General features: G+C 30.2%; 1 protein-coding gene across 8 annotated transcripts in view; it reads left to right on the forward strand.

The window, feature by feature from the left end:
* The window catches only part of LOC122521383 (IQ motif and SEC7 domain-containing protein 1), an 83,068-nt gene that overhangs the window by 48,006 nt on the left and 9,336 nt on the right, over positions 1 to 25,726 (forward strand). For 4 of the 8 annotated variants that reach the window (XM_043642071.1, XM_043642069.1, XM_043642067.1 and 1 more), the window contains exon 2: positions 15,733 to 16,202. The exons of 2 other annotated variants lie outside the window; for them this stretch is intronic. In XM_043642071.1, the coding sequence (XP_043498006.1) occupies positions 16,000 to 16,202 (203 nt within the window). In that variant the 5' untranslated portion in view covers positions 15,733 to 15,999. Of the gene's footprint in view, positions 1 to 11,582; positions 11,760 to 14,959; positions 15,327 to 15,732; positions 16,203 to 25,726 lie in introns of those variants that run through there. 2 more of the 8 variants (XM_043642066.1, XM_043642068.1) reach the window with 2 other exon arrangements.

Consider the following 25,726-nt stretch of genomic DNA (forward strand, 5'->3'; position numbering starts at 1 on the left):
CGAGCTTCAATTTGTTTAACAAAATCGAGAGGCCCGGGGGGATTCGAACCCAGGATCTTTCGCATACCGAAAGAACGCTCTACCACTTGAGCCACGAAGACCTGTATATAGATCTGTAATATTTCGATTTACTTTTATAGTATTAATAAATGCGTCATTTGAAGAGAGAATTAATAAAATGAAACAAAGGAATGCTGTTTAAGTATTATGACGGAAGGAATTATTTAATTATTTAATAAAACTAAAGAGGATCATCTCGAGCGTTGACGTAAATCGTTTCTTCATTTAAATAATAAAATAATTGTAATTTTTTTGTTCTTTGGTACGTCACGACGACGAAACGTTCGTCGGAGGTCATTTTAAGCGCGTTTGCCATAAATTTATGATAATCGTCGAATGTTAAAATTGACAACGACGACGACGATTGTGTGCGTCACGATTTTTACTGTCACACAAGAGAGACACGAGTCTGCTGGTTGTATTTGCTTGCTATGCTCGCTCACTTGCTTGCTTGCTTGCTTAACTTCTGACACCAGTAACACGTTGGTACCACTTTCGAAATACTTTACGAACATTTCATATCGATTTTATGTAGTTCAAAATAACGACAAATATTCCTCCTTGATCCACCACGATTATCTTATCTTTCTAAAGAAAATTAACATTGTTTTTTATTCTTTTTTTCACTTGTCTAAAATGTTTTCTTCTTTTTACAAATATACAAAAAAAATTATTTGATCATATTTGAGACGAGCCTGATGTTATTTTTCTTGACGATTCAAAGTAATTAATTTGTTATTAAAATCTATATATATATCATTTTACAGTCCGAAAAAGTAATTGATTTATAGATAAATTTGATAATATTCGATGCGAGTTTAACGGAAAGCGAAATGAATTTCTAAATGAACGCGTTTACGCGCGGGTATTTCGATTTCGTGTTTCGAATTTATGGCTATGGATAAATAAATCTCTTCCCGTTTATGCATTGTTATTATTCTGACGTATCATTTTTGCGGGTTCTTGTTGATCGTTCCAATAGCTATAGGGGGAGGGGGGGAGGGAATATGTCAGGGTTGAAAGAGATCGTTGCGAGATCGTTTTACTCTCGAATCGATTAGCAACGTAATGTGAAGCGTGTTAATCGTTATTATTTTCTTGACACCTTATATATATATTATAAACCATTTTCTCCCTCCCTTTCACATTCTATTTATAAATTTGTGGGGTATTATTGAACAATTTATCAGTATCGATATTTACTCTAATTATGTATTTTTACTATTGGTCGTGTTGAGGTCACCGGTGACCTACCTACACGCCAGTCAAAGTGTTAAATATTTTTTTATTTCGTAATTACCATATATGAATATATAAATGATCAAGTTATCATATAAATATAAATAACTTATTAGTAAGTAGTGTTTATCTATATATATATATATATAGAAAGAGAAAGATAAAGATAAAGAGAGAGGGGGGGGGAGCTTGGCTTTCGAAGGAAATTTTTTCGAGTTGACATAGTTTTCATGAATTACATATATATATATATAAGCAATATAACTAATGTATTCTTATATCGTAGTCGTCGTAAGAGACTAAAATTCATCGTTCCTTGGATTCTATTTCGAGATAGAAAATAAAAATGAAATGAAAAAGGCCATCCGAGCAAAGCAATCTATCCAACGAAAGCTAGCTTTGAAGATAACTACTACGGAATGGATCTTTGCCACAAGCGAAATAAAAAGTAAGATATCATAGAAAAAGATAGCGCACACAAAAACATACACAAATGGATTCATTTTGAAAGAAGCTAAAAATATAGGCTGACGGAAAGATATGGTAGAAGGAAACGTCTAAAAAATATATTCTGAAGAATAATAGAAGAAAATAAAATAAACATATTAAAATTGTTTGTTCATTTTTTAATATTAATTAATTTATTTATTTGAGTTATTTATTATTAGTTTTATTTCCTCTCTTTCTCTCTCTCTCTCTCTCTCTCTATCTTTTTTATAAGTAACGATATATATTTCTATTTTTATTATTAACCCTTTGCACTCGAGCGGCGCCTATACGGCGCCCGGTAGCCTATTTTAAGTGTCAACTCAACCAAAACTAATTACAGAATGTAGTATTTATCAAAAGTCTGTTTTTTTTCGACATATAAATGAATAAACTGATGATATTTTATTATTTAATGACGCAACCCTGACGCATTTGTTCATTCGAAGAACTCTCCTAAATAAATTCGAGCTTCAATTGTTTAAAAAATCGAGAGAGGGCCCCCGGGGGGATTCGAACCCAGGATCTTCGCATACCGAAAGAACGCTCTACCACTTGAGCCACGAAGACCTATTGATATTTTATTATTTTTAAAGTACCTGTAAAAAAATGTCTACTTAATTTGGCCGAAATCGTCTCGAGTTGCTGATTCGCGCAAATGAAAAAGGCATCGAGTGTAAAGGGTTAATAATCAATATCTCCAAACGTGGGTTTGAATATTTAGAGATAGCACAGATGAATCGATCCGAATTCTACTTTGATAAAAGTCGTCTCGGTTAAAGTAATTAACAACGAAAAGGTCTCCTTTCTACGTGACGACGACTACGACGTATACTCGCTATTTATAAAATGTATCCTGTTAGACGAGTTACTTTATAAATCATATCAACGAAACCAGATTTATATTCGCCTCGCGTTTAACTTCTTTTTATATTTGTTTATAATTTCATTTCCCTCTTCTTTATTTCTTTTTATTTTGGATGTATCACGAAAGAAAAGTAAAATCTAATTATTTTTATCGATATTTAATATATTTTGTTTTTTATTTCAATTACTTTTTATTTACTTTTTAATAATAATTATATTATATAACGAAAAGTAAATCAAAGTAAAATTGTCAAAATAAATAAATATTTTTACAATTATTTAAATACGTTTAAATCGTGCGTGGTTTAAAATATTACATAATAGAATTAAAATAGTATACCTAAATGAAAAATTTATTATAAAAAAAAACGCACGGAATAGAGGGGGTGTAAAAGAAATTGAATAAATCAAAAGTTTTGAGAAGAAAAAGAGGGAAATTGTTCTCTCATCTAACGTGATTCAACGACGCATATGTTCCTTATTCTTTGTTCGTATGTTCTCATGTAGAAAAAGATAGAGAAAATAACATTAAATAAAAGGAAAGGAAAAGAATTGGTATGACGTAAACGACTATTTCTCTCGCAAATTGTGGATGCATGCGTGGATGCATGCGTGGATGCAAGTGTATGAGTAATGTGTATATGTGTGATCGGCTATTTCACTCGTACACGTTTTAACGGTACTCACGATACTATTTTCTACTACGAACGTGAAATCCACGTGTTCGATGCGTGTACATAAGCATATCGTGTCAAACGCGAATTATCTTGGTTCTAAAGAAATCTTCGATAAGGTTTGACCTGTTGTTTTTTTCAAAATGTGTGTGTGTGTGTGTGTTTGTATGTTTTATCATTTCTTTTCCTTTTTCTAGCAGTCGATGCTAATTGCTTTCTAATTTCCTTTCTTTTTTTATATAAATAGATACTGCTATTAATGTATCTCTTAAAATTTTCCATTTATTTATTTAATTTGTTTTTTTTTTTTTAGAATACGACTATCTTCGAAAATTTCCATTTTATACTCCCTTGGTTATGATACGATGAAAATAAATAAATATGGGAGGAAGAAGAAAAAGAAAATAGAAATAATTTAATTGTAATTCTCTTCTCTTCTTTTTCGTCTAAAAAACAAAATTGAAATTGACTCGAGGTTTGTATTAAAAGAAAATACAACAAAATTCTGATTATATTGCTTTTATTATTCTACGTTGATTCGCTCTTAGAAGAGAACGTTCATTTCATTTGCATAATGCGTGTTCTTATTTTGTTGTCTCACTCTTGTGATCTCATTCGTTCGTCCTTCTTTCACTTTTTCTTTTTTTATCCTTCTTATTTGTATTTTATTTTTTTCCTTTGCTGAAACGAACGTCTCCTTGGTCAGAGACCAAGATGATCATGACACGACACTCGAATTCAGTAGACGTGCGATAGAATGTTGTTTATTAATGATCTCTATCTCGTTTTATCTTTCAATCATTGTTATCGATATTGTTTTCTTTTTTTAGAATTGATTAATGTATCATCATCGTTTATATATGATTTCTCACGTCAAGCTACCGTAATTTGTCAACAACGATTAAATATTTCATTTATTCAGAATCTTCCGAAAGATTTTCATCGAAGTTTAATAGACACACACACACACGCGCAAACATTTGATTTATATTTTTATTTATATTTATTTTTATCTTTATTTATTATTTTTATATTTATATTTATTATTTATATTTATTTATATTTTTATTATTTTATTATTATATTATATTATTTTTATTATAATAAATATATTATTATATATTTAATTTAATTATAATTATAATATTATTATTTTTATTATAATAAATATAATTATAAATTATTATATTAAAATTTAATAATTAAATAATAATTATTAAATTTTATTATATTAAATTATTATAATTATTATTATTATTTTTATTATAATAAATTATAATTCTCAGACAAAAGATACAATAAAATGAACTTTTGAAATTATTCATGAAAATATATCTATATATATTCGACTAGTATAATTTTAATTTAAAAAAAAAGGGTATCAAGTGAATATAAATTCCAAAGGGCGAAACCTTTGAATCCGTAAAGAAACGAGAAGATTCCTTCTTAGTGAAAAAAGACCCCAAATATCCAAATCTCGTTAGTGTCACCTAAAAATCATTACCCTGGTGGGGTCCGCAAGGATTTAACGTTGGAGGTAAACAAAGGGGAATTTCTTCAAATCCTTTCTAAACCCGAATTTTTCTTTCTGTTCTCCTTCTTTCTTTTTTTTTCTTTTTTTTTTTTGTTCTATACGTCTATCTTTCTTTTTAAGGGTTGTCGGTCTTCGCAGAGTAACTCGATAAACAAATAGGCGTGTACTTGTAGGCTTTCGAGAATCCGCAACGAAGCACCAAAGAGAAACTCGTTAGTTGACACTCTGGTTAGAAATCGACTTGTGGTTGGTCGGGTTCGTCTCGCTATTGATTACTAGTCACGATTTTAGTCTCGCAATCAAACAACGAAAATATAAAAAAAAAACAACAGAACAATGAAAGCCAATCAAACAAAAAATTCTCGCAAAATGAAGATTTCAAAGAGGAAATGAAAAAACATATATGTGTGTGTATGTGTGTTACAGGATTATATAGATTGCCCTTAACAATTTTCGGTCAATCTATAAAATGTTCTTTCGTTGAATATATTTAAAGCACGGGGTGGTGATGGGGAGGGGGTATTTTAGGAGACTTTTTTAGGTGCACTTTTTTCCCCAACGGAATTATAAAAAAGTGCAAGCTCAGAATGTTCCGCATTAAAGTAATTGATTTTTTTTTTGTAATATTGTTTAGAAACTTCGAGACTATTTTTTTACGTATGACACATGTACTTATCAACGCCATTTTCGTAATGATCGTTCGCGTGCGCAAGTATTATTAGTTCGATAGTGTGTTCCGAGTTCGTGAACTGAGACAAGCTCGTTTATTAGAGTGTGACTTATCGCTTAAGCGAACTTGAACGTTCCTGAAAACATGATCGTGTTCTTGAAAATTGTAGATAACGAAGTGTGATTTTCTCTATATTTTTTATATATTACCAATTATTTTCAATTCATAATAATGATGATCCGCATATTTAAAATAGAAACACAAATTAATAAAGAATATTAATAATCAAGATTGATATTAATAATTTATCGACAATAATGTTGAAGTCAAAATAAAATATAAAAATATATGTGTGGGATGCGAAGCCAAACACTTAAATAGGCATTCGTGAGGAGATTGGACGGTGGGCCATGGATAGCTCAAATGGTTAAAGAGCAGTCGCCCGGAAAGCGGAAGATTCGTGAGTTCGAGTCCCGGTGGTCCAATCAGTTTCAACGGCCCAATTTTTTCACGAATACTTACACATATAAATAAATAAGACACATCAAATTATTTATTGAGGTTTTGCGAATATTCGATCTATAAAATGCATATAAAGAAATGAAGAAGAGAGAGGAGAGGAAAAAAAATACACGATCAAAAAAAAAAAATTAATTTACAAAAGAAAAATCGTAATAGAAATCTTATTGTTAGATTAAAATGAAATTATATGATATAGATACACGATATATATGTCATGCATTGAATTTCGTCGGTAGTTGAGAACAGAACTTAAACTTTCGAAGAATTAAATTCGATGGTTGCGGTGTGGTGCAGTGTGGTGCGGTAAAGTGCGGTATGGGATGATGCAGAAGCGCTAAATTCTCTTTCGTCGCGTCAGGTTGGTTTAATCGAATTTTGTAGGAAAGAATGGTACGGTGCAGAAGTTTCAATCGGGTTATAATCTTTGACAGACGTTCAGCTTCGAAACGAAACGCTTCAGATTAATTTCTCGCTTGGGGTACCTATGAATACACGTGGGTGTGTATTCTTATATACACTTACTTTATGTACCCTTATTAGCAATATCCATACATATTTACATTAATTATATATATTAAAAACAAATATAAACATTAGATGTATATATCTTTGCGGTTGCATCCTGAGAACCTTAGGTTTTACTTGAAATAATTAAACGTTTTTGGCAAAGTATTTATACAAAAATAATGTTGTTATACATCAACATAAGATTAGTAGTTTTCAAAAATAATAAAGTAGTTATATATGAATTTTTATTATATTATACTTTGTTAAATATGATTTCTATATATATACAATTTTTCATTAAAAAATAAACAGAGTTAAACATACATAAACAACAATATACACAAATATAAAATGTACATGTATATATGTGCACATGTATGTGGCTTAGAGAGAGATAGAAGAAACTAGAAGCTTTCTCCCGATCACTAACTTTTACTTTTGCTGCAGGCAAATCGAACATCTTGTCAGGTTCTTTCTACTACCTTTCTGTATAGTCAGGCACACACATATTATATGTGTGTATATATATATATATATATCTAGTTGCAATTGCATTTGTAAAACGTGACTTCGGCCTTGCTTGCATCCTTCTCGAGAAGAGAACCTACCTTTTACCTTTTCACGATTCCCACGGACTCGAAAGGATACTATGATTACAGCTGATCAGATTATTTGTTTTTTTTTTCCTTTTAATCTATCGGAAGAAAACGAACTTGAATTTTACTTTCAAATTTATCCGCTTCGATTCTTTTTTTTCTCTCTTTTTCTATTGTCTGGGAATTTAATTACTTTTTATTGGCTTATTCGAGAAATTCGTGGCAATCGTTCGACACCGAATTCAAATGCATCGTATTTTAAAGAAAATAATATTTATAACGAGAGATAACAAATTATTAGTTAATTTTAAATATCAATTACCACTTTGTCAAGAATTTGTACAAAAATTATGAATTATTTGAAATTACCTATAAACTTTTGACTCATCCTGTATAAAATTTTGAACGAACAATTCGTTTTATCTTATTCATTAAATTAATACATTTTTAATGATGTTATTTTTGTTATGGGTAATTAGAGAAATTAATATTAGGAATTTTACCAAGAGTTCGTTTCTGTGTCATAGTTAATTAACGTTTTATTAGTATACAAAAGCTTAGATTCGTAACTACAGATGATAGATTTATGACTGTAAGAATAATTAAGATAGATAAATATGTATACATACATATTAACATAGTCATCATCGTATCTTTTAGATTTTGATAGCTGAAGTCAATGTATGGTTTTTAACTCGACATATTTATGATCGATTAATCATACGTGTATGTACATATGTACGTGATTTTTTTCAAGGTTCTTTTCGTTTCTGTGAGATAGCTTTATGGCTTTTGATGGGAAACTTATTAAAATCTTTAGATTTCCTATAGACAGTTATAGGATGTCTCAAAAGTTATTATCTATTTTAAAGAGAGTTTTATAAAGATTTTTGAGACACCCTGTATATATTGTAGATATGTATAACATCTCGTACAAATTGATATCGTATTTCTTCGAATGATTTGTCGTCCTAATAAGAACGTCGTTTAATTAAACGTCCCCTCTGACATTTAATAATCGATGTTTAATTAATAATTGAGATTTAAATCAATCAAATTGTCAGATAATATTAAAACAATAAGTTTTCGGTTAAATCGATCAGAAATATTATCGTATAATAATAATAAACGTAATATCCGAAAGAAACGAATTTATATACTGCGATTCAATTTTGTCGTATTGAAACTCGTATTATGATGACTTAACATAAGGAAAAAAAAAATATTTAATATTAATTATTACCATCATTATCATTATTATTATTATAATAAAAAACGTGAGTTACAAAGTACGATCTGGTTCGTAATGACGTTGCTATACGTGCTTGTTTTTCTTTCAGTAAACGTTTGCATTGCATAATAAGAAAAAAAAAAGAAAAAAAAGGCTTACCAATATAGCTGACATTTACATTTAAATGTAAGATAACGCGACTTAACGTTAGAATAATAATCCTTTAGTATATATTTTTCTACGAATAAACGTCTTCATAGTTATAGTATCATCTTTTTGTAGTTTTACAAAATATACATACGTATGGTAGAATAATATTTACGTAAAACGCAGTTGGAATTTATCTAAAATTTCGTGCCTTGTTTGGTGCCACTACGATTTGAAATTTTTATATTAGTAAGCGACAAAAATTTATTTTCTAATAAAATTATGCGCAGAATGAGATAATAAGTGAATAGTTCGAAAGTAATGTTCTAACGTCGGGATGATATTTTTGATTTATTGAATATTGATGTAAATAATAAATAATTAGGATGTTGCAATTCAAATTTATCCGAATTGGATTTTAATAATAAACTATTGGTATTTATTGATGGATAGCGATTTAATTGATTTACCTTTTGGGCATTATGAGGAAAATTAATAATAAATATATTTATTATAATGAGATTAAAATTATTTTTTCAACGGATCAAATGTAATGATAATTTTTTTAAATAAACATTTGCATTTAATTTTAATTTATGATGCAATAGTAAAATATCAATTCACACAAAATTTCGCTAGTCGTGCATGGATTTTTTTTTTTTTTTTTTTAAGTATAATGATTATAATTTTTTTCTTACTAATCAACGTGAGACTGTGAAACGGTGTTAGCAAGTGAACTGTAAATAGAAAAATGATAAAGACCAAGTTGTCAGACTTTCACGCGTTTTAAAATTACGATATATATATATATATATATATACACCTGTATATCTGTTTTATTTTCTATGGAGATACCTTAGGTTATACAAAAACGATTCCATTTCAATCTTAAAGATTAACTTTGCTTGAGAAAGACGACTCCCCATATTAAGACTTCTTCCTCGTGAGTTTCCCGTTATATCAATGCGATTCTTTTTCATGATTCCCCACACGTGTGCTACGATATCTCTTTTAAACTTTATCGTATTGTATATTGTGTATTATATTATTTCAACTGTTGTAACTTTGTTAAAGATCTCAAAGTATTTACGATTAGTCTACTGTTACATAAATTTTACTCGAATATCGTGTCACACTCTGTTATACAATATTTAAATAATATCTTTTTTTTTATATATATATATTTTTAATCAGTAAAATTTCTACAACCTAGCAGATTTTATTATAAACAAAATCTTATATATATAAATATTAATATATAACATTAATATATAAATATTAATTTATTATAATATATAAATATTATATCATAACAAGTAAAATATTATTTATCTTGATATAAAAGTATTTTAAAAATATTTATTACAATTTATTATTCAAACTAGCTACTATATTTATAATACCATTAATTTCGTAAACAATGTAACATCTAAACTCCGATCTTTGTTTAATCAGCAATCCTACGTAGTCGCATATGACACGAAGAAAATAAAAAATAATAGTGAGGTTAATATTAATACGTATAAAAGAATAAAGAAAAACAAAAAAAAAAAAAATAAACGTTTTCTATCGTCCGAACGTATGTGTCATCGTCAGAGAACACCGCGATGCACGCGACCTGCATTTCTGTCATGCTGATAAAGTCGCAATAGCATATATACATATATATATGTGTATATTTATATGTGTATGTATTATACATGCATGCACTTACAACGTCGAATGGTTCGCTCGTAAATACGTAGAGAGTGTAACACAACATCGTTCGATGTTAACAATTTCTAAATGCACCGTTATCTGTCGAACGAAAATGAAGACTAAGACGTACGATACGTTTATAAATAAATATTTCATCTTTACGATTAAACTCCCTCACATTTATTTATTTAACATCCGATCGATGACGCATAATTCTCTCTCTACCGTTTTTTTTAACAAAAAAAAATACAAAATAAGGAACTAGGGAGAATACGGAACTAGGGAGAATAAGGAACTAGGTGTGAAGCAAAAGTTCCTAGGTGATATTAAAATTAAAATTATTCATTTTCTTGTATTTTTTTTTTTTTTTTTTTTGAGAGAGATTTTGTGGAAGATCAATTTCTTTTTCTTCTTCTATTTTTAATTACGAAACTATACCTTGCTTGCATAAATCTGCAAGATCTAACCAATAAGTTCGTCTCTTTTCAAAGCTACGGCTCTTTTTTAAAAAACTATTTCATGCTTTCACGAAATTGATGTACGAAACTCTATTCAGATCTATGGGATTCAAGCAACGTTTTATTATTCTTAATTTGAAAGTAGTTCGAAGGAAAGTCAAATATAATAATGGAATAAATGCATGCTAATGATAAGCGATTAATTATCTAACGACGAAATTTACTTAACGTTTCTAGTTGGTTATTTTTTTTTTTGTTTAAACACGAATATTATAATGCAATGAAAAGAATTTAATTATCGAGACGTTTAATGTATGTAAACATTAATTGATTATGATTATTTTCACGCTTTTTACTGTTTTTCAATTACGCTTATGTTGTTAACATTCTTTTTTATTTTACGTTTGCAAAAATACATAATTTCATTTCTTAAGAAAATAACATATGAAAATTTCATAGGTTTATTTACCAAAAAAGAAAAAAAAAGGTAAAAAAATTCCAAATTAAATAATTATTAATAATACCTATATCATTAAAAGTATTCAAAATAATGAAAGATAAAACCCATAAAATACCCCCTAACAAGCTCCTCTCCCCCAAATAATAGATATAAACCGAATGACACGAAAAATCCGATAAAAATAAACCCAGATAAAAATATCACATCATACAAAGAAAGAAAATTTCAAAGTTGGAGAGTCATAGAAAACTTCCGCTTGGTGGCCGAATGTATCGAACTCCATTTTGGAACGACTCGAAGTCGCATTACGAACAGCATTTTGTCGTGGACAACACTATTGTAATAGTTTAACAATGTACATACATACACATACATACATACATATACATGTGTGTCGTTGAAATGGCGGTGAAGAGCCATGTAGAAGGGGTTAGCCAACGGGGTTGGGTGGGGAGGGACGTTGCCCCACCTTTCTCATTCGACTTTGACAGTTCCATTATGGTATCGAAGCTAACGGCAAACAGTACGTACCTATGTACATCGAAGACGACGGGTAGTCGAGTCTCGATCGTGAATCAGTTTGTGTTTCCCGATATATACATACATCAAGGTATTTTTCTATCTTTCTTCCTCCCCCCATTATCTTATTCTCCCTCTCTCTCTCTTATTCTGTTTCAAACACACCCTTTTTCTCTTACACACATACACACAACTCTCTCTTTCTCTCTCTTCATCTTTTTCTCTCTTCCACATACACACACAAACTTACTCTCTCTCTCTCTCGCTCTTATTCTGTTTCAAACACACCCTTTCTCTTACACACACATACACACAACTCTCTCCTTCTCTCTCTCTTTTTTTGTCTTTATACGTCCCCCCCCCTCTCTCTCTTTCTCTCTTCCACATACACACACAAACTTACTCTCTCTCTCTCTTTCTCTCTCTCTTCATCTTTCCTCTCTTCCACATACACACACACAAACTTACTTACTTACTCTCTCTCTCTCTCTCTCTCGCTCTTTCATTCTTCTCTCTTCCATATACACACACAAACTTACTCTCTCTCTCTTATTCTGTTTCAAACACACCCTTTTCTCTTACACACATACACACAACTCTCTCTTTCTCTCTCTCTTTTTTTGTCTTTACACGTCCCCCCCCTCTCTCTCTCTTTCTCTCTTCCACATACACACACAAACTTACTCTCTCTCTCTCTCTCTCTTTCTCTCTCTTCATATTTTCCTCTCTTCCACATACACACACAAACTTACTCTCTCTCTCTCTCTCTCTCTCTCTCTTTCTGTTTTTTCTTTCTTTTTCTTCGTCCAACCAACCACCCCCCCTTCTTCTTATTTTACCTTTTGACTACCTGTTCTTATCTCCTCGGTCTGTGGTGACTTTAATCAGGCCTCGATAGATTCGCGTTCTTATAAATCACGTCGTAGAACCGAGAAATTAGTTTGAAAGTTACGTTAGCCTCTTACCGGATATTGGTATTTTCGGGCTAGCTGACACGTCGAAAACGAATATCCCTCAGAAGAGAGGAGAGGAGAGGAGAGAGAGAGGGGGGGGGTTATATCAAGGAAAAAGACGTCTTAGGAAATCGAGAAGGATATCGGGTACTCCATTGAATCTCTCGTCGTACCATTTCTTTTCTTCTTCTTCATTTTCTTCATTTTCTTCATTTTCTTCATTTTCTTTTTCTTAGATGACGATTTTTAGATAAAGAGAGAAAAAAGTACAGTAGTACAGTATAAAGTGATTAATATATAAATATAAACTCTGATATCGATTAAGTGTGCTCAGAATTATGAAAGTAGTTCTAAGTCATGTATTTTTTGTTTCGAGATATTTAAAGGATTAAACATTAAATGAATTCTATATAATATTGAAATAACAAACACTATCTAACGGTTCATTTTTCACAATATCCTGTGAAAATTACATTGAATTAATTTAATTCAAAATAATGTGATGTGAAATAATTAATAAATTCATTTTTTTTTTTAATTTTGACTTAGACCACTCTCATAATTATGGGCACAAGTGTTTACGATTAAAAAGTATTGTTATTGTATAATATAATATTAAAAAAATGTTTAATGCCGCGTATACTACAGAGAAATATTTTTGTTGTCAACAAATATTTGCAATAGGAGAGCCTAGCTAGAGTTTACAATATTCTATAGAAATTTTTATTGAATATCGTGTTTTGTTATATTCAAACCGAACGAACGAAACGATTCGATTTATTTATTTACTTTTTTCATTTTACTTTATTTATCTTTCTCTTTCTATTCTTTTTTCTTTTTTGTTGTTGTTTGTTGTTTGTTGTTTCTTACGCTATAATAATTTTGATTTTATACCTATTCGTCTGCGTAGATTTCTCGTCCATTGAACCTGGATTATAATTGGAAGAAAGAATTCATAATACACTATACATAGCTCTTCGATACGATTCCATTGATTTCTATTCATTCAGATATTATTGATTCTTGCTTAACGAATATCCATACAATTTCAAAGATAGAGAAATCTCTCGTTAATGTTAGATTTCATGCTTGAAATTATCCAGATACATATACCTTAATAATAAATATTATTTTGTCAAGAATTTTCTTCAGACACGACCGTTAAATTGAATGAAACAAATACAGAATTCTAACACCATAGAAATTATAAACGAACTCTATTTGAAATACTTTTATATTACAATAGATAAAATCAAATATTTCAATATAATAAAGATATAGGATAGTATGTGTGTCCTTAAATCATACTGAGTTAACAAATACTTTTTTGTCAGTCATAAAATAGAGCTCAAATCAAAATAGATTCCACGTGCAGTGATGAAACGAGGAAAAAGAGGATGAGGATGAGGAGGAGGAGGGAGAGGAGGAGGGAGATTCGAAACGTGTTCGTTCATTACTATTCATTGTCTTTGATTTTTTCCGAACGTGCGCGTCCCCAATACCGAACGAGCTAAACAAGAACAAACGGTATCCCCCCTCAGATCCCTCGACACGTCCGTTTTCAACGATCATAAACTTTTCCGGTCGCAATTTCGTGTCGCACCTTTTTAAATTGTCTTGACCCCAACCGAACGAACGAAATGATCATTTGAAATAAAAAAAAAAATTAAAAAAAAAAAGGATAGGGAAGAGGATAGACTAAAAAAACACGGTACGCATCCCACGTTTGGTAAAACCGTTTTACGTAACCAATGTCAGAAATCAGTAGTAGAATTCGTGCTAACGAGTACCCAACATCGACGTTTAACGTTCACGTCAAGTTACGGTTAGTGCAATTAGAAGCTAATCAAAAGTCACTCTCTAACGGTATATATGTAGGTATGGTACATTCATTGAAATTAAATACATTTAGCATTTTATTTTATACTCAAATCAATCTTCTAAATTAGTAATTTTGTTCATTATTTATTTATGATTTTAGAGATTTGATTATAAATCGATGTTATAAATTATTTCTATTATATTATGTGAAGTCAATTCGGTATTAGGATAAAGTAGGATATTTAAATATCAATCTAGTATGATAGAGAGTAGTGTAGAAGTATGTTAGATAATATAATATAATACAGTATACTATATTATAATATAAGTACAGAACTAATCAAAAATGTTGAACTTTATGATTTCACAAATTAACCAAATTGGTCGTTAAAATTGTCCATAAAATTTAATTAATTTTTACGATCACTTATACAATGTCTAATACAATAAATAACTATAGTATAGTAGCACACATATAATACTATCAATTTCACACGTTATCTAATTTATTATCTCACAATCAGTCGGATAAAATGAATGAACGGAAAATTAGAATAAAACCTGAATTCGTGTAAATCTTTGAAAAGATTATCCGTGATCATCCAGGGTTTGCAACTAAACGACCTTATCAAAACGTCGTCTAAGTCGTCGTCGTCGTCGAAGCATTTCCATGCTTGTGCATATTAATCGAACGTCGTTAGAAAGTCGTAACGATTCCAGTCACCGAGTCGTATCGAATGGAAAAGAAGAACGAGCGAAATCGTTATACTGTTGATAGTTAACTTTGTATGTTACTATTTGATACACATGTGTATAGCAGCCTATGCTATACGTGCGTGCGTGCACCACATATGCATATGTTACTGATATACCACTTAAATTAGGTAAGATAACTCTCATCGTTCTATTTTCAAATTTATGCTTCCGTTCATACTTTCATTCAACTTTTTCGATTATTTACTTTTTCATTATTCATTGTACAAAAACTAGGAAGGTGAAATTAACGATTTCTAACTTTAAATATTAGTTTTTTTAACAAATTTACATTTGTTCTCTCTCTCTCTCTCTCTCTCTCTCTCTCTCTTGAAATGTATTTTATTATAGAATCATATTAAAATTAATCATAAAAAAAATAAGAGCTCGAAATTAAAGAAAGTTTAGCTTAAATATCTATACAAAACCATCTAAAAAAATCTTTCTTCCCTTCCCCCTCTCCCTCTATTGCAATTTCTCTCTCGAAACGATTGTTCTTAAAGATAAAACAAAAATATGATTTTAAAATAAAAATAGGTCTGTTGGGGATACCGAAATGTATCTGAACTGAACAAGACAATTTCAACGATACAAACCAAAGAAAAAAAAAACAACTGTGATATATCGAAAAAGAACTGTGACGATAAAAATGACGAAGGAGAAGAGGATAGTGAAAAGGACGATGTGAAGAAGAATGGTGAAAAGTAAGGAAAAAGAAGAAGAAGAAGAAGAAGGGAGAAAAAGAAGAAATAATATAAGTGAATTTAGTTGTGCTGTGAAATAGTGAAAGAGATTGATATTATCATGTTCACTATGGTAGAACCACGAGACAGCAACGATAGGCTGTCAGGCTGTTCGCCACAAACTCAGCATCATTGTTATCAAGTGATTAGAACAACAAGGGTACATCACAGCTCACGAAGTTCCAGGATGGTCAGCGTACAGGAAAAAGTTATCAGATCGCGCCTACAGTTAGGCTACTCTACACCCACGTCCTTCATTAATCGGTATCTCTTTTATATTTTATATTAACCCTTTGCACTCGAGCGGCGCGATACGGCGCCCGGCAGCCGATTTCAAGCGTCAACTCGAGCGGCGCCTATACGGCGCCCGGTAGCCTATTTTAAGTGTCAACTCAACCAAAACTAATTACAGAGTGTAGTATTTATCAAAGTTTCGTTTTTTTTTCGACATATAAATGAATAAATTGATGATATTTTATTATTTCTATACACTTGTTTGTTTATAAATGTTTTCAAAGTACTTGTAAAATGTCTACTGTAAAAGGCCTCGAGTGCAAAGGGTTAACACTTCTAATTTATTTTCTTTTTATTTCATTAGGTGTGCGTTTTTATTATATTTCGCGATTACGGTTTAGTGTATTAAAATTAACTCATCAATTTGTTTACGCGTGTTTTTATTTTCTTTCGATTTGTTTGATTTTTTATATATATCATATTATAATATATATTATATAATTCGATTAATTTCTCATAAATTTCTTTTAAAAAGGCATAGGTATTCCATTTCTACGCTTAATATTATTTAAAAGCGCCGCAATCTCTCTTTCTTTCTCTCTCTCTTTGAATCCACGTTGCTTCTTTCATTCTCAACCGTAAGAAAAGAAATAAATAGTAAAAAAAAAAAAAAAATAAAAGAAAAGAAACGAAAGAATATTATTTGAAGAGTAAAAAAGGAGGATCGTCGCCCCTTGCTTGCAAATCTTAACGAACGTGCGCATTTTCACCGTTAATGGTAATCAACGGTTCTGTTAATTGCTCGATGATAATTAGTCCGAACGGAGAAGCTGCAAAAGATGATATCCAGGCTAATGGAGCACGCTTTAATAATTCTTCTAATTAATTCGGGAGTTTTATCCTCCCTTCTCTCCACCTCTCTCTCTCTCTCACTCCCTCCCCACTTCTTTCCTCATACGCGTGCGAGGATTTTTCTTTTATATTTGTTTTCTTTTTTTTTTCTCTTTTTTTCTTTCTTATTACGACTGACATTAGCACATATACCGAGCGTGACTTCTTTCAGATCTTAGGAATGATTTTTTTAATGCCTAAACATGTTTATTATACATACCTAACGTAATTATCTTTTGCTCGTGTTTATGTATATTTCACAGTATCTCTTTCACGTTCACAAATTTATTTAATAAACTTTGAATCTTATATTTCATCTTAAATAATATTTTAATAATTTTAGTTTTTTTTTTTTTTTTTTTTTTTTTTAAAACTAACAATTTTTATTCATAGGTTTGTTTTATGCAAACCTCATCAAAAATATAGTCGTTAAATAAAACGATGAATGTTATTGCGCAGTAATACGTGTCATAGCAATTTTTGTTCACGTTTTTTCCGCAAAGGATTCTATTTCTTTATTTTTCTTTCTTTCTACAATTTCCTCGCAAGGCTTTTTTCATATCTTGAAGAAAAATTAAACGCGTAAGAAGATTTTCCTCCGTTGATTTAGTTTGAAAAATATTTTTCCTACCTTGCGCGCGCGTTCTCTTTCTTTCTTTGATCATCCAAAAATTGCAAATATTAAATAACAAATTTTCCGACGTTACCAAACGAATTTCAAAGGCAAAGGTAGAAAAACCGTAGGAAGGAGGATGAGAAAAAAATGTAATTAGAGAAATAAAAAAAAGAAAAAAAAAAACAAAGTAAATTTTAGGCTTGAACTTTCATTTAAATGAAATGAAAAATCATGCACCACCCGTCTGATATTTCATTCTATTTGAGAAGCTACGCGTACTCGAGACACGATGGCGGAAAAATGAATTTTGAAAAATAAAAAAAAAAAAATAAAAAAAAATAATCTTAGGTTAGTCAGCTTTCTCTCTCTTCCTCTCTTTTTCTCTTTTCCTAACATTGTCGGCGTCGTAGAAACTCTCGTTAATTAGAAGCACGAGTTTTGCCTCTCAGTTGACGAGGTTAACGTCGCATAATTAAACTACGCTATACCTATGTATCAAGATACATACACGATCGAAGTAATAGTGTTAGAGAGGGAGGGTATAGGTACTACGAAGTGAGTAGTCAGGTTGTAGTGCGTAGGCTGTAAAGGAAAAGTGCGTTCTCGACCTATACCTCCCACTTTCCACCCCCTTCTCCTCCCTTTTTATACACCTCTTCATCTTTTACATAAGCCATATACACAAATGTATCTATGTAGGTATATCATATATGTATATATGTATATAAGTATATATTCCACTTGTTCGTCTCCTCAGCTTTAATATACACGTACAGTGTCTACACTTATGCCTATTGTGTCTTATGTTTAATACATATAAACACATATATATAATAATTATATAAAATATAATATAATATATATTATATTTTAATATATATTATATTAAATTTATTTAATTTTAATTTTATTAAATTTATTAAATTTATTTAATTTTAATTTTATTAAATTTATTAAATTTATTTAATTTTAATTTTATTAAATTTATTAAATTTATTTAATTTTAATTTTATTAATTTTATTAAATTTATTTAATTTTAATTTTATTAAATTTATTAAATTTATTTAATATATTTTATATTTATTAATAAATTAATATATATATATATATATAAATATTTTAAATAAAGTATATATATTAAATGTTAAATCATGAAATTTATAAGATTTGGCTGTATGAAAAATTTTATCAAGTAAAATTTAATTTTTAAAATTTTTATTAAATTCAAGTCAAAATATAGTTTATTTAAGTAATTTATGGATTACATTTTTTTTTATATTAATATTAAATAATTTAATTTAAGTTAAATTTGAAATTGGATTTAATAGTAAATTTAATTAATTCATTAATTTGTAATACGCATACAGGGTGTCTCATTGTCAGCGACAACTTACTAGTCGCCAAGCCAATATTTTTGAACAGGAATAAAAATAATCTCATTACGATCATTTATTCTCCAGATAATGAAATTCAAAAATAATGAAATCACATTGGATCGCACACTCGTATTCCGATATTCAACTTTACTGTATTTAAGGAATTTTGACTGGACTCAAAGGCCATTTCAAAACTGGAACACTTTTCTTGCAATCCACGCATGCACGCTCCTTAAATGCATCGAGAAAGTAAACGACTATGTTAAGAACGAAAAATAAAAGGGTGGAGGAAATCAAGGAGAAGGTGGGGGTGGGGGGGAGGATTCAACTGCACGGAAACATCCGATGCATTTTGCGATTTCGCAACGGAAAGCTTTTTATCTTCTGCATCCTACGGAAACGAAGCTTTCGTTTTATCATGAATCACACGGTACCTGAGTACATAAACTTGTATGTATATACGGTAGAATCATGAAGCAGGTATCGCGTTACTGTCTTCTTCTTTCTCTTTCTCTCTTTCTATCTTTCTTTTTCCGTTTCTTCCGTCAAACGAAGAAGACTTTCCCTTCGGCCAAGCGTGAACGTTACAAACCGTTCGATATGTTCACATAAATAAAGAGAAAATCAATATTCTCAATCTAATCGTACAGATTTAAATATGAAACTAAATATCGATTGGATTTCAAGTTTTTAATCGAGCCAAAAGTATTCCAAAGATTTTCTAAAATCGATTATCGCTTTTTCGAAAGTTTTCGGTGAAAATTCTAGATGAGGTCAACAAAAAAAAAGGTTTATAGTTCAGTCAAAAGTTACTAGGTAATTTTTACAAATTAATTATTAATTTTGAATACTTTATGGGATTATGTATAATTAATTTGATGTATATAATAGTTTAGGTTTATAGTTTTACGAGTTGGGATTATAAATTTATGAAATAAAATTAGCTTAAAACTTTCTTTACTCGTCCCCGTATAATTTTCGACACCGTCTCTCTGTAATCTTTAATTTTTTTTATTTTTATTACTCTTACCAAAGCATGTATATATATATTAGCCAACTGAGAGAGAAATATTTTGCATTTTAGATTAGCTACGCGTTTCACCGACTTACATCGTAATCATCGTCGCCGTTTCGAATTTCTTCTCGTTCGAAGTGAAACCGACGATCAAATAAGATCGAAAAATAGACAAATTCGATTCTAAGAGCATAAAGATAGAAGAAAATATATCTATATGCATATTGCATATCGATCTCACCGATCGACGATATTTATTTCAATCATAAAGATAAAACGCTCTCCTATTGATTTTGTTTTCTGCGAAAATCACGGACTAATTTTCTTCCTTTTTACATCATTTTGTATAATCAAAATCCTGTTAACCCTTTGCTCTCGAGCGGCGCCGATACGGCGCCCGGTAGCCTATTTTAAGTGTCAACTCAACCAAAACTAATTACAGAATGTAGTATTTATCAAAAGTCTGTTTTTTTCGATATATAAATGAATAAACTGATGATATTTTATTATTTAGTGACGCAACCCTGACGCATTTGTTCGTTCGAAGAACTCTCCTAAATAAATTCGAGCTTCAATTTGTTTAAAAAATCGAGAGAGGGCCCGGGGGGATTCGAACCCAGGATCTTTCGCATACCGAAAGAACGCTCTACCACTTGAGCCACGAAGACCTATTGATATTTTATTATTTCTATACGCTTGTTTGTTTATAAATGTTTTTAAGGTACCTGTAAAAGGCCTCTCGAGTGCAAAGGATTAATAATATTTTTTTGTAAATAAATAGAATTGTTATAAAGGGTCTCGAAATGAAGGTAAAACAAAATAAAGTTTAACTTCTCATATGTTCAGAGGTTAAATAATGCACGTTCATTTATACCAGATTTCTTGAAAAGAGCGAGAAAGTGTGAAAAAAAAAGAAAATTTGCATCCTTTGAAGCGTGAATAGTGTCGAGTCCTTTCCTTTTAATATCTAATATCATACTATCTCTGATTTCCTCTTTATCCTTTTCATTATTATTTCTCATTGAGTTTGATCGAGCGTGCCAAACGATTTGTCGATCTACGGAACACGGTGTGCACGGGGCTTTGATTTGAGATCGTCAAAAGAGGGATATGCGATTGAAACGAAGCGTTAAGAGAACCGAGTTTTACTGGAAACTCATTAATCCGTTAAATTATATCTCTAGTCGTGCATAACTCCGAGACGTGTTTATTTTTTTCTTTATCGTCACTGATAGCCGAACAAAACGTCTCTACGCGCTTTTAAAACATTTAATTATTATAATATTTATTTATAAACAAATCGATTATTATATCCAATGTTTCTTTTTTATAGTAATTATATACAATTTTTGTCTTTCCATTTATATTTAACTTTTTTATATTCATATAATGAAACATTTTAAGATAAAAATAAAAAAAAAAAAAGGAGAAGTTGGAATAGAAAATTAATTGAAAAATATTTTTTAGTAATTGGAAACTTTCCGTAAGAAATGCTTTAAAAGGTTTGCTACGAAAAGCGAACGAGTATGGTGTTTTTTTACTGTTATACGGGTACCCCGTTTATTTTGATTACATCTGAGCGAGTCTATCGTCCAAAACATTAACTGAGGATGTACTTACGTATAAATAGAACGTTCGTGCGCGGACAATATGGGGGAAAAACTATAGTAACTTATATCTATCTCTCTTTTCATTCCATGGAAATACGATGGCGATAGTAGTACCATGATGATAGGAGAAGTTACGGTATTGGAGAACGGTGAAAGGCGCGGCAAAACGTTAAACGTACAAGATCACGTATAAATATATATTAAAATAGATTATATAATATGTTTATAAATTAACATATTTATAAGTAGTAAATATTTAACTGGAAAAATATATAATATCTTAATAATAATATATCAAATTTATAAGAAATAAAAATATAAAAAGACATATCTATTTACTTTTTTTTTTCTTTCTTCTTTCTTTCTAGAAATAGTAATATTTGTAAGCGAAAAAAGAAAACTAATGGAACATTTAAAAGAAGAGCATATAGAGTCTTTTTTTAACATTCTAAATGAAAAATCTTTCACAATCGTTCTTGGACGATTTCCAAATTCTTCCTGTAATTCCGTGGTACATAGTCGGCGAATCCCTGGTATGATGACAGCCAGGAATACGTCGGCGCATCATTGGAATAGTCTGACATGTGCCTCGAAATCTGAACATTCCTTGTATTTTCCAGACATCGAAAATTACCATATACTTTATATGGAAATATTATATACATACATATCTATAAAGTGGTGCTCAAAATGATTTTCCTCAAATTTATTTCAAAATCGATAATTCACTAATTGTTTCTTCTAATTAATTCCTTTTTTCTTTTTTTTAACATTTCCAAATAAATTTCTTAAAAGGATTACATTTAAAAGTAAATAAAAGTTATATACCAAAAGTCATTTTTTAGACTAATATTTCTTTCTTGAATAATAAAACTATTAAAAACATTATTATACAATCCTAAAAAAAAAAAGAAAGAAAAGGAATCTCAAAAATGAATATAATTAATTTAAAAAAAAAAAATAAATAATATCCTACTAAGAAACATATGCTTTTTTGAATAATAAAATTACAAACATACTTTACAAATTCCAAAACTTTTTTTAATTATTAACAATCCTAAAAAAAAAGAAAAGGAATCTCAAAAATGAATATAATTAATTTAAAAAAAAAACAAATAATATCCAACCAAGAAACATATGATCCACCGTGTGTTTGAGTTTCTGATAAAAAAAAAAAAAGGTATCAACTTGAGAGACATATGAAAGAGTACGTCGAGCAGAAGCGTCGAGATATTGAAGAAAGGTGATACATGAAAACCTTTGAGTTCAAGGAAATGCACTGTAGTTGCGGAAGGAAGGAAACGAGACGGAGAGAGGAGGGTGGAGGGTGGAGGGTGGAAGGTTTCTATGGCGCGTGTCCAAGTGGCAGCTGATACTCTCCACCTGAAAGCAACATCAGTGTTGTGTTGGTGTTGGTGTTGGTGTTGGTATCGGTGATGAGAGTTGGTGCTAGGACTGTCGCCGTCTGAGGGTTTTGTCCCGGAGACAAACGCACCACGAGTGTAGAGAAGCAAGCTAGACTATACTTCTCTCTCCTTCTGTTTCACTTGGTTTCTTCTTCATTGTTTCCAAGACGAGAGAGAGAGAGAGAGAGAGAGAGAGAGAGAGAACGCCTCCAAGTCAAACGATGCTCGTCTCTCGAAAGACAATAGGGTATAAGATCCTTCAGCGAGGATTAATTGCGGACCACAAAGAGTAGTCATCGGGGTACACTTGAAAAGATACCGCATTTCGACCCTGACTTCTCCTCCTCAGAGGAGGAGGAGGAAGAGGAGGTGTATTAATATCACTTCGACGTCTTTCGAAGGTTATTCATCCTATTTCCTTCATTTTAATCGATCGTTTATTTTCTGTATTATCAAATAAATTAAGAGTTTTCGTTGTGGGAGAATATATATTTCTTTTTTCATTTATTTAAATTTAAAATTTACGATGTTGTTTAAATATTATTAAAAGAAAGTACAATTCTACCAATATTGAAGATTAAAATTAATGATTTAATAAAGACAGTTAATATATGTTTTCTTTCTTAGAGTTTATATATTTTCTTTTGTTCATTTTTCAATTTAAATTGATTGTTTAGTTAAGTATTATGAAATATATACTGTGGGGATTTAAAATATTTTACTGAATATTAAAATAAATGATGATTTGTTATCGCGAAGATTATTTGTTTTCATTTTTAGAGTCTTTAACATTTTTTAAATGATATTTAACGTGTTTCATGGAATTCATTTTGTAAATAAAAAATAATCGATTATTAATTATCCTTCGCAGTGAATTTTATCGAAAAAATTGAAATGTCTCATTGAAAAAGATTCCTCGAAAAAAAATAGATTTTTGACGTGAAAATTAGACCGCGATTATTTTCTCTTTCTCGCCCAGTGAAAAAAAATAAAAAAAAACGTACAACTTGAAATACCTTTCCGTCGCAGAAACTGCTTTTAATTGGCCGAACTATAGAAAGAGAAAAATTGCCAACGCGTTGCGACGCTTTGACAGTAATAAAAATCCTTCCCTAATTAGCAAACGCTAAGGGCTTTAAGAGAAAATCTCGCAATGGAATATCGGAAATAGAGAAAGCGCCAATCATTTTGCAAGCGTTTTTAATTAAACGGCGTCGAAAGAACGATCATCGTTAGTGAGCAAAAAAAAAAAATTACAAAATACAAACTTTTTAATCTAAAAATTTGGAATAAATTTTCATCAAAAAAAAATCTTCACACGCAAATGAACGAATTCATATAAAATAATTCAATCTAATCGTTCAAATGAATTATTTAACAATTATTGCATATCATTACATCCACGTTAAAAAGTATTTTATATTTTTGGTACAACTACGCTAATCATAAAAAAAAAAAAATTACCGTAATTTCGACGGTTAAATAATTTTCCTACAAATACACACGCATATATGAAATTAATTATATCACACATACATAAAAAAAAATAAAAATGAAAGATCTTTTAAAATCTGACGTTTCGTTTGAAATTATTAACGTTAGTTAGAAACGAACAAAGTAATAATGTATTCTCATCCATGAATCTACTCTCATACGGAAAATACAAATAAAAAGAAGAAGAAGAAGAAGAAGCGGTGCTTTCGGTCGAGTGACCAAAGTATATCTTCGAAGGGGGAAAAAACATGAAGCCAGGTGCAACTCGGAAGCACACGCTGTAGACCTAACGTTTCCTATACACACATATATATTTTTCACGTACACATATTTATTTACATGTGTGTATCGAGTTAGGAGCACGCGCCCAGTGCAAAGCACGAGTCTGTTCGTGAACACCCGACAAGCAGATGTTTCTCCTCTTGGGAGGCTTGAATGCCACCCCTTCGTTCTCCTTCCTCATCATCTTCTTCTTCTTCTTCTTCTTCTTCTTCTACATCTTCCCTAATTTATTATTTTTTTTTTTTTTTACGAGCAGTGGTGATGTAAACCACTTTTCAAAAACACGACGCAAATAAAATTCGTTTCTCGTTATAATAAAAAATAAATAAATATACTTGGAGGTTCAGAGAGGTTAACAAATTTTTATAAATAACTTTCAAAATCGATCATAATTCTCACGAAATGTTGTTCAGATTATCAAACTACAAGAATAATATCTTGTTAAACTATATAAACTTTATTATAAACTTCATTTTTCTTCATCATCATCATCATCATCATCATCATCATCATTATCAACGTCATCGTTATCTTCTTCTTCTTTCTCAATTTTATTTATTTTTAGTTTCTTGTAACTTAACAGTGACTTAATCACTTTATTCAAAAACGCAATGTAATTGAATTCCGTGTTTTATCTATTGTTTAAATAACAAAATTATACGTGCAAAAGTTTCTCTCAACGAGTGAAAAATGTTGAAAAATTATTTGACAAATCAATTACACAGTTTCTCGAGAACTTCTTATTCCAAATTATAAAATTACAAGAGACACACTAACTCGTTAAACTACGAGCCAATTTACTATAACTTAAAAAGGTCCTCAAAAAAGAATAATTAATTTCGTAAAATAAAGTAACAAACTAG

The sequence above is a fragment of the Polistes fuscatus genome, unplaced genomic scaffold, assembly GCF_010416935.1.
Source record: "Polistes fuscatus isolate 324 unplaced genomic scaffold, CU_Pfus_HIC Scaffold4, whole genome shotgun sequence".
NCBI classification, from domain to species: domain Eukaryota; kingdom Metazoa; phylum Arthropoda; class Insecta; order Hymenoptera; family Vespidae; genus Polistes; species Polistes fuscatus.